Source organism: Laccaria bicolor, genomic scaffold (genome assembly GCF_000143565.1).
Source record: "Laccaria bicolor S238N-H82 LACBIscaffold_253 genomic scaffold, whole genome shotgun sequence".
NCBI classification, from domain to species: domain Eukaryota; kingdom Fungi; phylum Basidiomycota; class Agaricomycetes; order Agaricales; family Hydnangiaceae; genus Laccaria; species Laccaria bicolor.
In genome coordinates this window covers 1-9,949 of record NW_001890109.1, presented here as the reverse complement: position 1 = coordinate 9,949, position 9,949 = coordinate 1, and the positions used below count along the sequence as shown (strand labels likewise).

Sequence of the window (9,949 nt, the reverse complement as noted above, 5' to 3'; positions counted from 1 at the left end):
GTAGTCGTGTTATTGAGAACAGGCAGCATCGGCTGCGCTTGTAACGAATTTGTCGGTTGAATCCCCAATATTGACGGTTGGGTTTGCTGAGGCTGTTGGGGGTTGCTGTTGCCGAAGATGCTTATGCTCGGCTGCTGCTGTTGTGGTTGCTGTGATGAAGAGTCGACAAGGCATACTCCCGTTCCAAATTGTTGTTGCGGGTTCGGCGGTGCCACTGGCTGGCGTGTTATGTCGATCGGTCCCGTGCACGGGATAAATGTAAAGCCGTCAGACATGAGGTTTAAAAACTTGTTCCATGCTATAGTAGAGAAGACATGGATGATCTGTCAAAAGTTGGATTGTTGCGGTTCAAGGGAGATTCGAGTACAAAGTGGAATTCCAAGCTTCAATAAGGGCTTCTGTACTTTGACCGACTAGATCGATGCCGTCACTTTTCTTACAAGCATAAGGTTTTCAATACGCCTTTTGGGTAGCGCTCGATGCCAGCAACTATTGCGTGCGGGAACGGGTGCTCGTTCGATCCTTCATCGACCATCCAGCTGCTTGATAAGTACAACCTTCTTTCTGGCATCACGGCCTTCCGGACTATTGCGACCTAGTAATATCGTCGTAAGGCGTGTGTTACGCGACGGGGTATCGAACCTCATACCTTGCCGGGCTTGTACACTGTATGAAGAGTTAGTAGGTTGGTCGCTTTGAATGGAAGGCGGCGACGACGTACTTCGTACCATGTCAAACCATCCCCATCGCGAGCCCGCCTCACACACGCAGTGACGTTGACTTTGAGACCATTTCCTGCGAGTCCTGTGTTCGATCAGTGACAACTACGTCTTCTCATTGAATTCAGTCAATTATTGACCAACGATCGTTATCCCCCTGCATATTTCGCGGTGTGGGTTTGTGGACTGCCTTCGTCGACAACTTCAGGAACCTCGGGGGCAGGTGGAAGCTGCATAGACGATCCCTGAGGAGAGGCGACAGGTTTTGAGAGGGTGGACTGTGCTTGAGACAAGGGAGAAGAGGGCGGACGGCCCCATGATGAAGAATGGGAAAGTGAGGTTCACGGGAAAGGCGGGGGCGGAGTAGCACCTCTATGTCATAGAGTCCAGTGGCACTGCTTTCAGATGCTTAGGTACAACCCTGTGGATGAGGACGCCGCTGCTGTGGAAAGAAATTTGCTAAATAATACATGATGGAGAACTTAGAAGATATCCGATGAGCCTACCTTGCAGTTCAAGCGCGCACATGTATGTGAAAGAAAGTGCTTCGGCTAATATTGAGACCTGGGAGCGGCCAAACGCCCCGAGAAGGGTCAAGACGAGCGTACGCTCAATCCGTAAGGGGACGACGTTGAGGGTGTTTCGTAGCAGTGACCAGAGTTGGTGCAGTGACCACGAAGCCATCTATTTTTGGATCAGTGTTCTTTTCGCTGCGTTCTTCACCTCCGTTTTGTTCGAGCGCACAGATGGAAATTTTAATTTTGCGAGGGGAGAATGAAGCTACACCGTTTTCTCATCGGTTTCGCGCTAGTTGGCTTGACGCTCATCAACAGACGCCTTCCTGGTGAGTTCAAGTTGTCTCCACCGTTCATTGCTCACGAAACTTAGCAGTCCTTTAATTGCCCCCGTCATCTAGCGTCAAGCCTTCCCGCACATCAGGAAAAAAAGTAGTTGCGACATCGCACAACATAGTCCTGATAGCTACAGTAGCACCTTTGCAACCCCCCCTTTATATAGCACCCCATAGCATCACCATCAGTTTATATAGCACTATAATTACATATATAGCCTTACCTGCTCACGGCATAGCTCCCCATGGTATCATATTAAGGAAGTCCTGTAGTTGTACATAGACAGTATTGCACGAGATAGCACATATAGAAATCCCCTTAGAATGAATGCAGAATAGATATATATTTCAGTTTACAAACAGCATCTACGAAGGATTACTACATGATGCTAGTCAATAAGCAATGTCACCATCACCGCCTGTCTTCAAACTCTCCTCGTGCTCCCGGTGTTGTCCCGCGGCGCGGACACCACCTTTGAGCGCCCAGGTCACGTCCCGCCCTCCATTCCGGAACGATGCGACGACACTCCAGAAGCTGACGGCGATCAGGGCGCCTGTGATGGAGGCAGCAATGAACCCTGCGAGGGACTTGCGCGGTGTGAGGGGAAGGCGGAGGATGGGAAGGTGTGTTGGGAGCTTGCATGTGTTGAAGCCGTAGAGGTGGTCGAATGTAAACGCAGCTGTGTCGGCCCATGAAAGACTAGAATGAGGGAGGTTAGGCAGTGGGTAGGAGGGGTGAGGAGGGGGATACGTACATGAGGATGGCTACAGTTGTGACATCTTGTGGGTATAGCGAGAGGACAAAGACTAAAGTTGACTCCGAGGATCCACGCCGTTTGTTGAGTTCTGTGAAGGACTTAGCCTGAAATGTGATGACGGAGGAAGAAGCATGAGCTTACCTTTTCGCTTTCCCACATGAGAAGGAGAGGGTGTACATGTGTTGGGCGTTAGCGGTGACATGCAGGAACTGGGGGCGCTGCTCGTGACGGTGGTGTTCTCAAGTGCTTGTTTCGCGTGTTTTCGAGTTGACAGAAAGAAGGTGGCAAAGACGAACATCGTCGTTTTGGGGGGGAAAGCGTAGAGGGGTATGAATGGAGAGACACTGGGTGTCAGTTGAGGTTGTATGATGAGGTTGGGTGGGTGTGGTGGATTGATTATGTCGTATCAGTTGCAATGTCAACCGCGGTCGTCGACGGTGGCTCTCTGGGTGGCCACTGATCATCACGACATGATCGAGAGACATTTGTATATGTTGAACGAAAGCCACATGACTGCCGTTGTTGAAAGGGAGGGGTTGTAGGAGAGGCAACAGACGAAGACACGATTGTGGTTGGACTTTAGGCGATGTGTATGAGGCGGGATAGGTTGATTGAAAGCCGAACAAGGATTGTTGGAAAGGGGGGGTGACAGGCGAGCGGATAGGGCATTCTGATTCGAGCAGGTGATGGGGAAGAAAGGAAAGAACGAGACAGAGATGAAGATTTTTCAAAGATCTTCAACCATCATGTGACCGGATCGTGAGCCAATACAAATTACAACTCCGATTATCCGATGGTCGTGCGCAGTCGTGCGCGCGAATTTTTGTCCAAGTCACATAGTATGTTTGATCAACCCCCCGAACTTCGTACTAGCATGCCCGGCTCTCGAATTGCTTGTAGGCTCTCGAATTGCTTGTAGATACATTTTCTGTTTACTGCATCCCAAGCCATTAATTGATTGAGTATGAAAACCTAATAGTAAACTGTCTATGAGAGGCTTGTAGCACTGATAGCCACTGTAGTGCATGGCAGCAGCTACAGACCCGATGATAGATGTGGCGGCACATCTGTCAGCCCTATTGCACAACACGGTGGACCGACGGTCTACAGACAACAATCAGCACGATGCTGAGATCTGCCAAGCTATTGATGTCTACAACAGGTTCGATCGGCTACTGATTTAACCGGAGATCTACCGGCTAAAACTTTTTTTCCTGATGCATGGCATGGAGCATCCTCACCATCCTCCCATTCCTGAACTTTTGCATCGTCTCAACTCAAGACCCTAGATGCAACTTGCTGACACGCGACCTTGTGTTTGGAATTTGAACTTGGCCGGCAAGATGTCCTTTGGGGTTTGTTCGATCCGGATCTTGTCTTCTGACCTGAACGCGGACCTTTGTTTTGTCTCCAGTTGGCCTCGAAAGGTATCTTGAACAACCACCGGTAAGAATTTCGTCTGTTTTTACTACGAAGGATGCTCATACCTATTTTTCAATCAGGACTCGTTGCCTCGAACCTGTGATGAAAAATCGTCCTGCAGCCACGCTTAGTCTTCCGATGCCACAGAAAGTAATAGAATTGCAATTTATCGAACCGATATCGGGAAAGAATTGCTGGGTATGTATCTCTGCGCTCTATCCATACATATCTCCCAAATGATTCAAACCCGCCTCCAGACACCGTTTCCAAGTGAAAGACTCGCTGTTTGCAATATCTCCGGACGAAGGAAAGGTGATGGCATTTTACTTGTTTTGTAGCCTCCATTTGATTCCCATTGTCTCTACCAGTCTTCAAGGTGATCAAAGCCTCACGCGGGTGTTCCGAAACACGCACTCAGATACATGCTAATGATTTTAAAATTGCCGTATCTACGGGTTTCCATCTCCACCTTTGAAACCTTTCGGCCCAACCGGCTATAACTGGATGGGGCAGATAAAAAGCTTGATTGTACGAAGCTGCGTATCTTGTGTGTGTTCTTCATAATTATGGTCGATCCTATTTAATGCTCGTCTCAAAAGGCCAGCCACCCTCTCAGAATACACATTCCGATATCTCGCTCGCCCAGTGGCGTGATTTACAGCCTGAGAAGAAAGATTTGCGTCTATTGGTCTATGCGCCCGTGTTGGATGGGACCACTTCGACATCTGGAGGCGACTTGAACGCACGGTTCCTGGATGATTTTGTACTGTATTATTGAGGATCCACTTGCGGATATGGCAGTCTTGTCGAATAACAAATGTGACCCTAGAGTGACGAAGAAGTGGGCGCTTTATGACAATTTATGAAGTACGAATTCGTTCACGAAATGCTAACATCCATCCCAAATTGTTGGTCTCTTACGCGAGTAGCTCATTCAGTCCGCATCGGGAGCCCAAGTATATTTGATGAGATATATGTAGTGCACATGTTTGCTCTGGGGGATGAATTTGCTCACAAATCTACCCTGGAACCTCCACCGGTCGCTTGCACACAATATCGATTAACGGCTGTGCAACTTTCTCGGACCACTCCTTTGGTACTTGGTACGTTTCTGACCGGCGTTGTCGATAAAGTTGCATTACTTCCTTCCGAATGTATGTCGCAGTCTCGCTGCCCTGATCATACCATTTTATTATAGCTTCAAGTGTTTTCTCATCGTTGATATTGAATACGTAGACTTTCTCCATGATGAGTGCCGTGTCTTCGCATTGCCGTAGTTAGCCTATTGATACCCATTACAACCAAGAAAACATTCACTAACCTGCTACCCGCTGTTCCCACCTACAAAAGGCCAGCAAATCGGGGTCGGCATTCACCTCGGAGAAGTCGGATGATTGTCGGTGGCCTATGAGACGTCGGTTGTCATCCAAATGTTTTTCCAAGAGACGAATAAGCTTGTGGGAAGAAATCATATCAATAAACTTGGTACTACAGGGGATCGAATCGCTTACCTTGATGGGTGCTTGAGGCCCCGATGTAGGATCTGTCCAGAAGGTGTCCCAAGTCTTGATGAAAGGTCCGCCACGGAACATCTTCTCGGAGTGATTTTTATAATAGTTCCCTGAGGAAATGACGGTTTAAGATGAGGTCAGTTATATTTATTGAGCACCAACAATTTAATCCATTTCTAGCGAAGCAGGAGTCAACGTTCAATGAATAAAACACCCAGTGATGAAGGGGAATGATACTTACGCAGCAGACGTGGTGAGTTTAACTCTACTATCGGCACTTTGGGCGGAGGCGAAAAAATTGCGAAGGTCATAACCGCTTGGTGCTTGACGCTGCGTTTCTGTCAGAGACAATACTTTCAGTGATTCATCAATCAATCGGGCTAAGCGACTATCGTCCGGAGTCGACTTGTGCACTTCAAGTAATTTCTCGTCAAGCACGATGCAACTTTGCACACCAAGCTCTTTCACCTTCAGAAAGAGTCACAACGGCCCTTGGTGGATGCTTCATGCTCTCAAGGGGTTTCTTGTAGTGCTGGTCGAACCGTTTGTCTGCCTCGATAATGGCAAGCTTTTCGAGCTCGTCGTCATCAACTTCTTCGTCTTCTTCTTCAGCTTTTTCTTCCAATTTCTGCTGGATATCTTGTAAAAATGTGTCGAACTTGGTCACAATGGCCACAACCGGTACTATGGGAAACGTCACGTTTGAAGAGGAGTGATTCATCTTTGATCTTACCTGTCAAAGGCATCGAAAAAAAATCTTTCTCTGCTTGCTGGATGGGCCGAGAATTCATCTCCATGCAGTACCTACGGCAATTCGAATGAACTTGTCCACAACGAGTAAAAGGAGCAAGACGAACCACACCATATGCAATTTCTGATTTATGTCTTTTGCGCGTGAACGACTGTCGATGAATTTCCAAACAACCTCCACCTCTGCCTGCTTCCCCGCTTCAAATCCCTCGGAGTCATGCGCAATAATCTTGTTGTTCCCCTCGAATTCGATTTCTTTTTCAATATTATGGGTACCTCTCTGAAGACATCGCATTTGGTTTCTGCGTGGTACTACAAGTCGAACGACTTTGCACTCACCGTGGTGCTGGGCGCGTCCACCTCAAATGGCAAATATGAAATGTAAGCCTTGCGAGAGCCTGGTCACTCTCACCATATTCCCGCCACACACCTGGAACGCAAAGTTAGTGGCTTCATAAGATGGAAAAGCTGTTTGGAACTGCTAACTTTATACAGAATTGTGGTTTTACCGCACCCCGTTTTCCCGATGATCAACAACCTGAACTTTTTAAGCGGAGGGGGCGCCACGGCGACGGCTGCTGCCAGTAATCTCTTCATTTCTTGCTGTTCAGAGGCATCTAGTTGAGGCGCTTTTTCAGATTCCACATCTTCATCTTTCGACGATGACTTTAACAGTCCCTTAAGTTTATCGAACCTCTTTGGAGGGGGTTTTGGACGGGGGCGCAATGCCTCGCGAGTTGCAATTTGAAACACTTCGCGAACCCCCTCCCCAGTCCTGCTAGAGCACTCAACATAGTGCCTTGCTCCGATTTTCTTGGCAACTTGCTGTCCCTGGTATGAAATGGTAGTGGAGGAGAGTACCTCTTCCAAGTTTAGCTCAACCTACCTCTTCAACGGTCACTGGACGTTGATTCGTCCTCCGTAGTTCGTCAATGGTTCTCGGATCTCTTCTCAGGTCTTTTTTCGCACCTACAAGGATGATGGGGAGTCCATGACAGAAGTGCATGACCTCATGAATCCACTGCGATAATCGAAAAGTAAATATTAGCACCTATATATTGAGGAGCTGGCTACGTACCTTCTCTTCGACGTTGTCCAAGGAAACGGGATTAGCAATGTCAAAGCATATAAGAATAACGTGCGCGTCGGGGTATGCCAGAGGACGCAAGCGATCATAGTCTTCCTGACCAGCCGTACACCGTACCGCCAACTCGACATGCTTCCCATCCACCTCAACGTCGGCGACGTAATCTTCAAAAGGCATTGAGATTAATATCTGTTCACGAGTGTTATCTGTGACGCTCCAATCAATTAATATCCACATACCTCTGGGAAGGTTCCCTTCGAGAATGTAACGAGCAACGCCGTCTGCGACATACCGTAGTCAGTGTCATTTGTGCAATCCGCATTATGATATGTCCGGACAAACCTTCCCTGCATTACCGTCACCTACGGCGACGAGTTGTCGGCGGATCTCAGCCATCGCGTCTTAAGATCCTCGACCGTTCGCGGTAGTGATAATGCCAAAGTTGCTTGCAGCCACGTTCAGATTGGGTGTGGATTGGGTCGCTCGGAAAGACCCGACAGCACCCACGTGTTGGACAAGAGTGGTGAAATAGTCGACGTCGTTACTTTTTGTCCTCTGAAAGGTTCCGTTATATTTTGACGTCTGCCTGGCCATATATTTGCTTCAAAGTTCAAATTGATCGACAGCACCTGTTCACGATATCAGTAAGCTTTACGCACGAAAAATGCTCCACTTCGGACTCACGCGCTCGGACGAAGGACGAGGGAATGCACACTCAGCATATACATCTGTCAAACGAGAGGTTTTGAGTGGGCCTTCTCATAACAAGTTTGATGGTGCAAGCGATGGTCAAGAGAGAGATGGTTGTGAGTCGGAGATGAATTCGCGTGACGCTCCAGCAAAACAATCTTGACACTTGCTACATATATCTTCAACAGGAATTACAATCCCAACACTGAGATCGCTACCGGTGTTATTTACAGTGTAATATATATCACAGTATATCACACACAGAGGACGAGTGCTAGGCCCAAACCCAAATACGCAATGAAAACCATCTCATCAACGCAACGCACTCTCCCGCAAGGTATTCGTCGAACTCCAAAGATTACTCCAAAGCTTCTCCCCCTCAACCCCCTCATCTCCATTCATCCCACCACCAGCACCACCAGCACCAGGTGCCGCAGTCCCCATAATAACTGCCAAATCTCTCTGGCACTTTTGTAAAATCTTGGTAAGGTGCGCCAGCCCCGCCTGCTGCTCCGAAAGGATCTAAGTAAAAAAAAACCACAACGTCAACCAACCTCAACGTCAAAAAAGAAAGGAAAAAAAGAAAACAGAAAACCGAGCGAAAAACCCACCTGCGCAATCTGCCCCAACCCCTCATCATCAACAACGGCCCACTCCGCCGTTCCCCCTCGTCCCCTCTCAATACTCGCATTAACAGCCCCAAGCAACGCCCAAAGCTCATTCAACCGTCCTTTAACCCGTCCCTTCCTAATCTCATCCTCAATCTCCTCCAACTTACCCCTCATCTCCTCCTCCTCCGGCCTGATCGCCGACGACCTAACCGACGGAATCAACAAATGCAAATGCTGCACGAAGCCCAACAATCGATGCACGATCTGTGTTTGTTTTGCGGATGCGCGGAGGAGGCGGGTGGAGTTTTGGATGGCGTGTGCGGAGGAGAGGGCTTCGAGGCGCGATTTGAGGTCTGTTAGTTTTTTGGTGTGGGTTGTTGATTGTTGGTTTTGGGCTTCGACGCGATCGCGTAGGTCGTCGAACCCGATGGCTATTACGGGTACCATGCTGTAGATAAATTAAGTTAGGATTTTCGTTCTTAGAGGCGTAAAGAAGGAAGGAAGGAAAGGAGAGACTGACCAGGAAGGATCAGGGTTTTCTCGCAATGCCTTTTCCCAAAGGGCGTCATTAGTAGCATTTGGCGGGCGGCCATACAAGTTGACTTGGTTCGGATCCACGAGATTGTAAAAGTTGTGCTGTCAACTCACCCTCAGTATCTAAAAAAAAAAAAAAAAAACCAACAAAAAACGCGTACCTGAAACCGACACTGAGGAGAAGCAGAGTTCCACGCATTATATATCCCTTCAAACCTAGCAGTGATATTCGCATGCTGACTCGCAGGATCATTTTGCTGCGCTCCTCCCAACCCTCCAAGCGATCTAGACGAAAGAAGGCTCCCAGTAGGCTGTAGTGGCTGCTGCCCCCCGCCGCCAAAAGCGCTGGTTCCAAGGGTACTACCCCCAAAGAAATTTTTACCGCCGCCCAACAGCGGATTCGTGTTAGTGCTACCCCCGAATAAATTGGATTGCTGCTGCTGCTGGCCACCCCCGAACAAGTTGCTAGTACCCGTCGGGGCGGTCGTCGTCGTCGTACTCCCAAACAAGCCTCCACCACCCGGTTTCGCCTGGCTACCTCCAAATAAGCCGCCACCGCCAGTTGTACCCTGGCCAGCCGTCGTCGTACCACCGCCGAACAACCCCCCGCCTGTATTCGTATTGGTAGGTTGGGTGTTCCCAAATAGACCCCCGCCGCTGGGTTGAGTGGTGGTCGTTGTGCTCCCAAAAAGACCGCCAGCCGGAGCTGGCTGTGAGCTCGTCGTCCTGCCGAAAAGACCACCCCCACCCGCAGCTGGTTGCTGGGTTGTGGACGTACTGCCGAACATGCCCCCACCTGTAGCTGGCTGTTGCGTGGTTGTAGAGCCTCCAAAAAGACCGCCGCCACCCGCAGCTGGCTGTTGCGTGCTCCCAAAGAGACCTCCACCTGCAGCTGGTTGTTGCGTCGTACTCCCAAAAAGACCGCCACCTGCAGCTGGCTGTTGTGCCGTTGTAGAGCCTCCAAAAAGTCCTCCACCTGCAGCTGGTTGTTGCGCTGTAGTACTCCCAAAGAGACCA

The 9,949-nt window shown here is 49.1% G+C and overlaps 6 protein-coding genes across 6 annotated transcripts; 1 reads left to right on the top strand and 5 right to left on the bottom strand.

Annotated features, from left to right (window-relative positions):
* Window positions 1-436: 436 nt before the first annotated feature.
* On the bottom strand, window positions 437-731 carry LACBIDRAFT_303652 (uncharacterized protein; the record flags this gene model as incomplete). The annotated part of the gene is made up of 3 exons (XM_001890969.1): window positions 437-595; window positions 650-666; window positions 722-731. 3 exons carry the CDS (start codon window positions 729-731, stop codon window positions 437-439), a joined length of 186 nt encoding a protein of 61 aa, XP_001891004.1.
* A 1,231-nt stretch (window positions 732-1,962) lies between these two features.
* On the bottom strand, window positions 1,963-2,625 carry LACBIDRAFT_303651 (uncharacterized protein; the record flags this gene model as incomplete). Its single annotated transcript, XM_001890968.1, has 3 exons — window positions 1,963-2,269; window positions 2,325-2,415; window positions 2,469-2,625. The coding sequence occupies 3 exons, from the start codon at window positions 2,623-2,625 to the stop codon at window positions 1,963-1,965; spliced, it is 555 nt and encodes a 184-aa protein (XP_001891003.1).
* A 1,226-nt stretch (window positions 2,626-3,851) lies between these two features.
* LACBIDRAFT_303650 (uncharacterized protein) lies at window positions 3,852-4,224 on the top strand (the record flags this gene model as incomplete). Its single annotated transcript, XM_001890970.1, has 3 exons — window positions 3,852-3,947; window positions 4,007-4,061; window positions 4,118-4,224. 3 exons carry the CDS (start codon window positions 3,852-3,854, stop codon window positions 4,222-4,224), a joined length of 258 nt encoding a protein of 85 aa, XP_001891005.1.
* Window positions 4,225-4,439: 215 nt separating this feature from the next.
* On the bottom strand, window positions 4,440-6,064 carry LACBIDRAFT_336049 (uncharacterized protein; the record flags this gene model as incomplete). Its single annotated transcript, XM_001890967.1, has 9 exons — window positions 4,440-4,484; window positions 4,517-4,574; window positions 4,773-5,010; window positions 5,095-5,203; window positions 5,261-5,370; window positions 5,423-5,436; window positions 5,502-5,598; window positions 5,729-5,944; window positions 5,994-6,064. Coding segments are annotated over 9 exons (957 nt in total), but the record flags the coding sequence as incomplete, so codon positions are not given.
* A 669-nt stretch (window positions 6,065-6,733) lies between these two features.
* On the bottom strand, window positions 6,734-7,493 carry LACBIDRAFT_169236 (uncharacterized protein; the record flags this gene model as incomplete). Its single annotated transcript, XM_001890966.1, has 5 exons — window positions 6,734-6,841; window positions 6,897-7,031; window positions 7,089-7,286; window positions 7,337-7,378; window positions 7,440-7,493. Coding segments are annotated over 5 exons (537 nt in total), but the record flags the coding sequence as incomplete, so codon positions are not given.
* Window positions 7,494-7,700: 207 nt separating this feature from the next.
* Window positions 7,701-9,908, bottom strand: LACBIDRAFT_336047 (uncharacterized protein; the record flags this gene model as incomplete). Its single annotated transcript, XM_001890965.1, has 6 exons — window positions 7,701-7,726; window positions 7,757-7,825; window positions 8,114-8,309; window positions 8,399-8,846; window positions 8,919-9,034; window positions 9,094-9,908. Coding segments are annotated over 6 exons (1,668 nt in total), but the record flags the coding sequence as incomplete, so codon positions are not given.
* Between the last annotated feature and the right edge of the window lie 41 nt (window positions 9,909-9,949).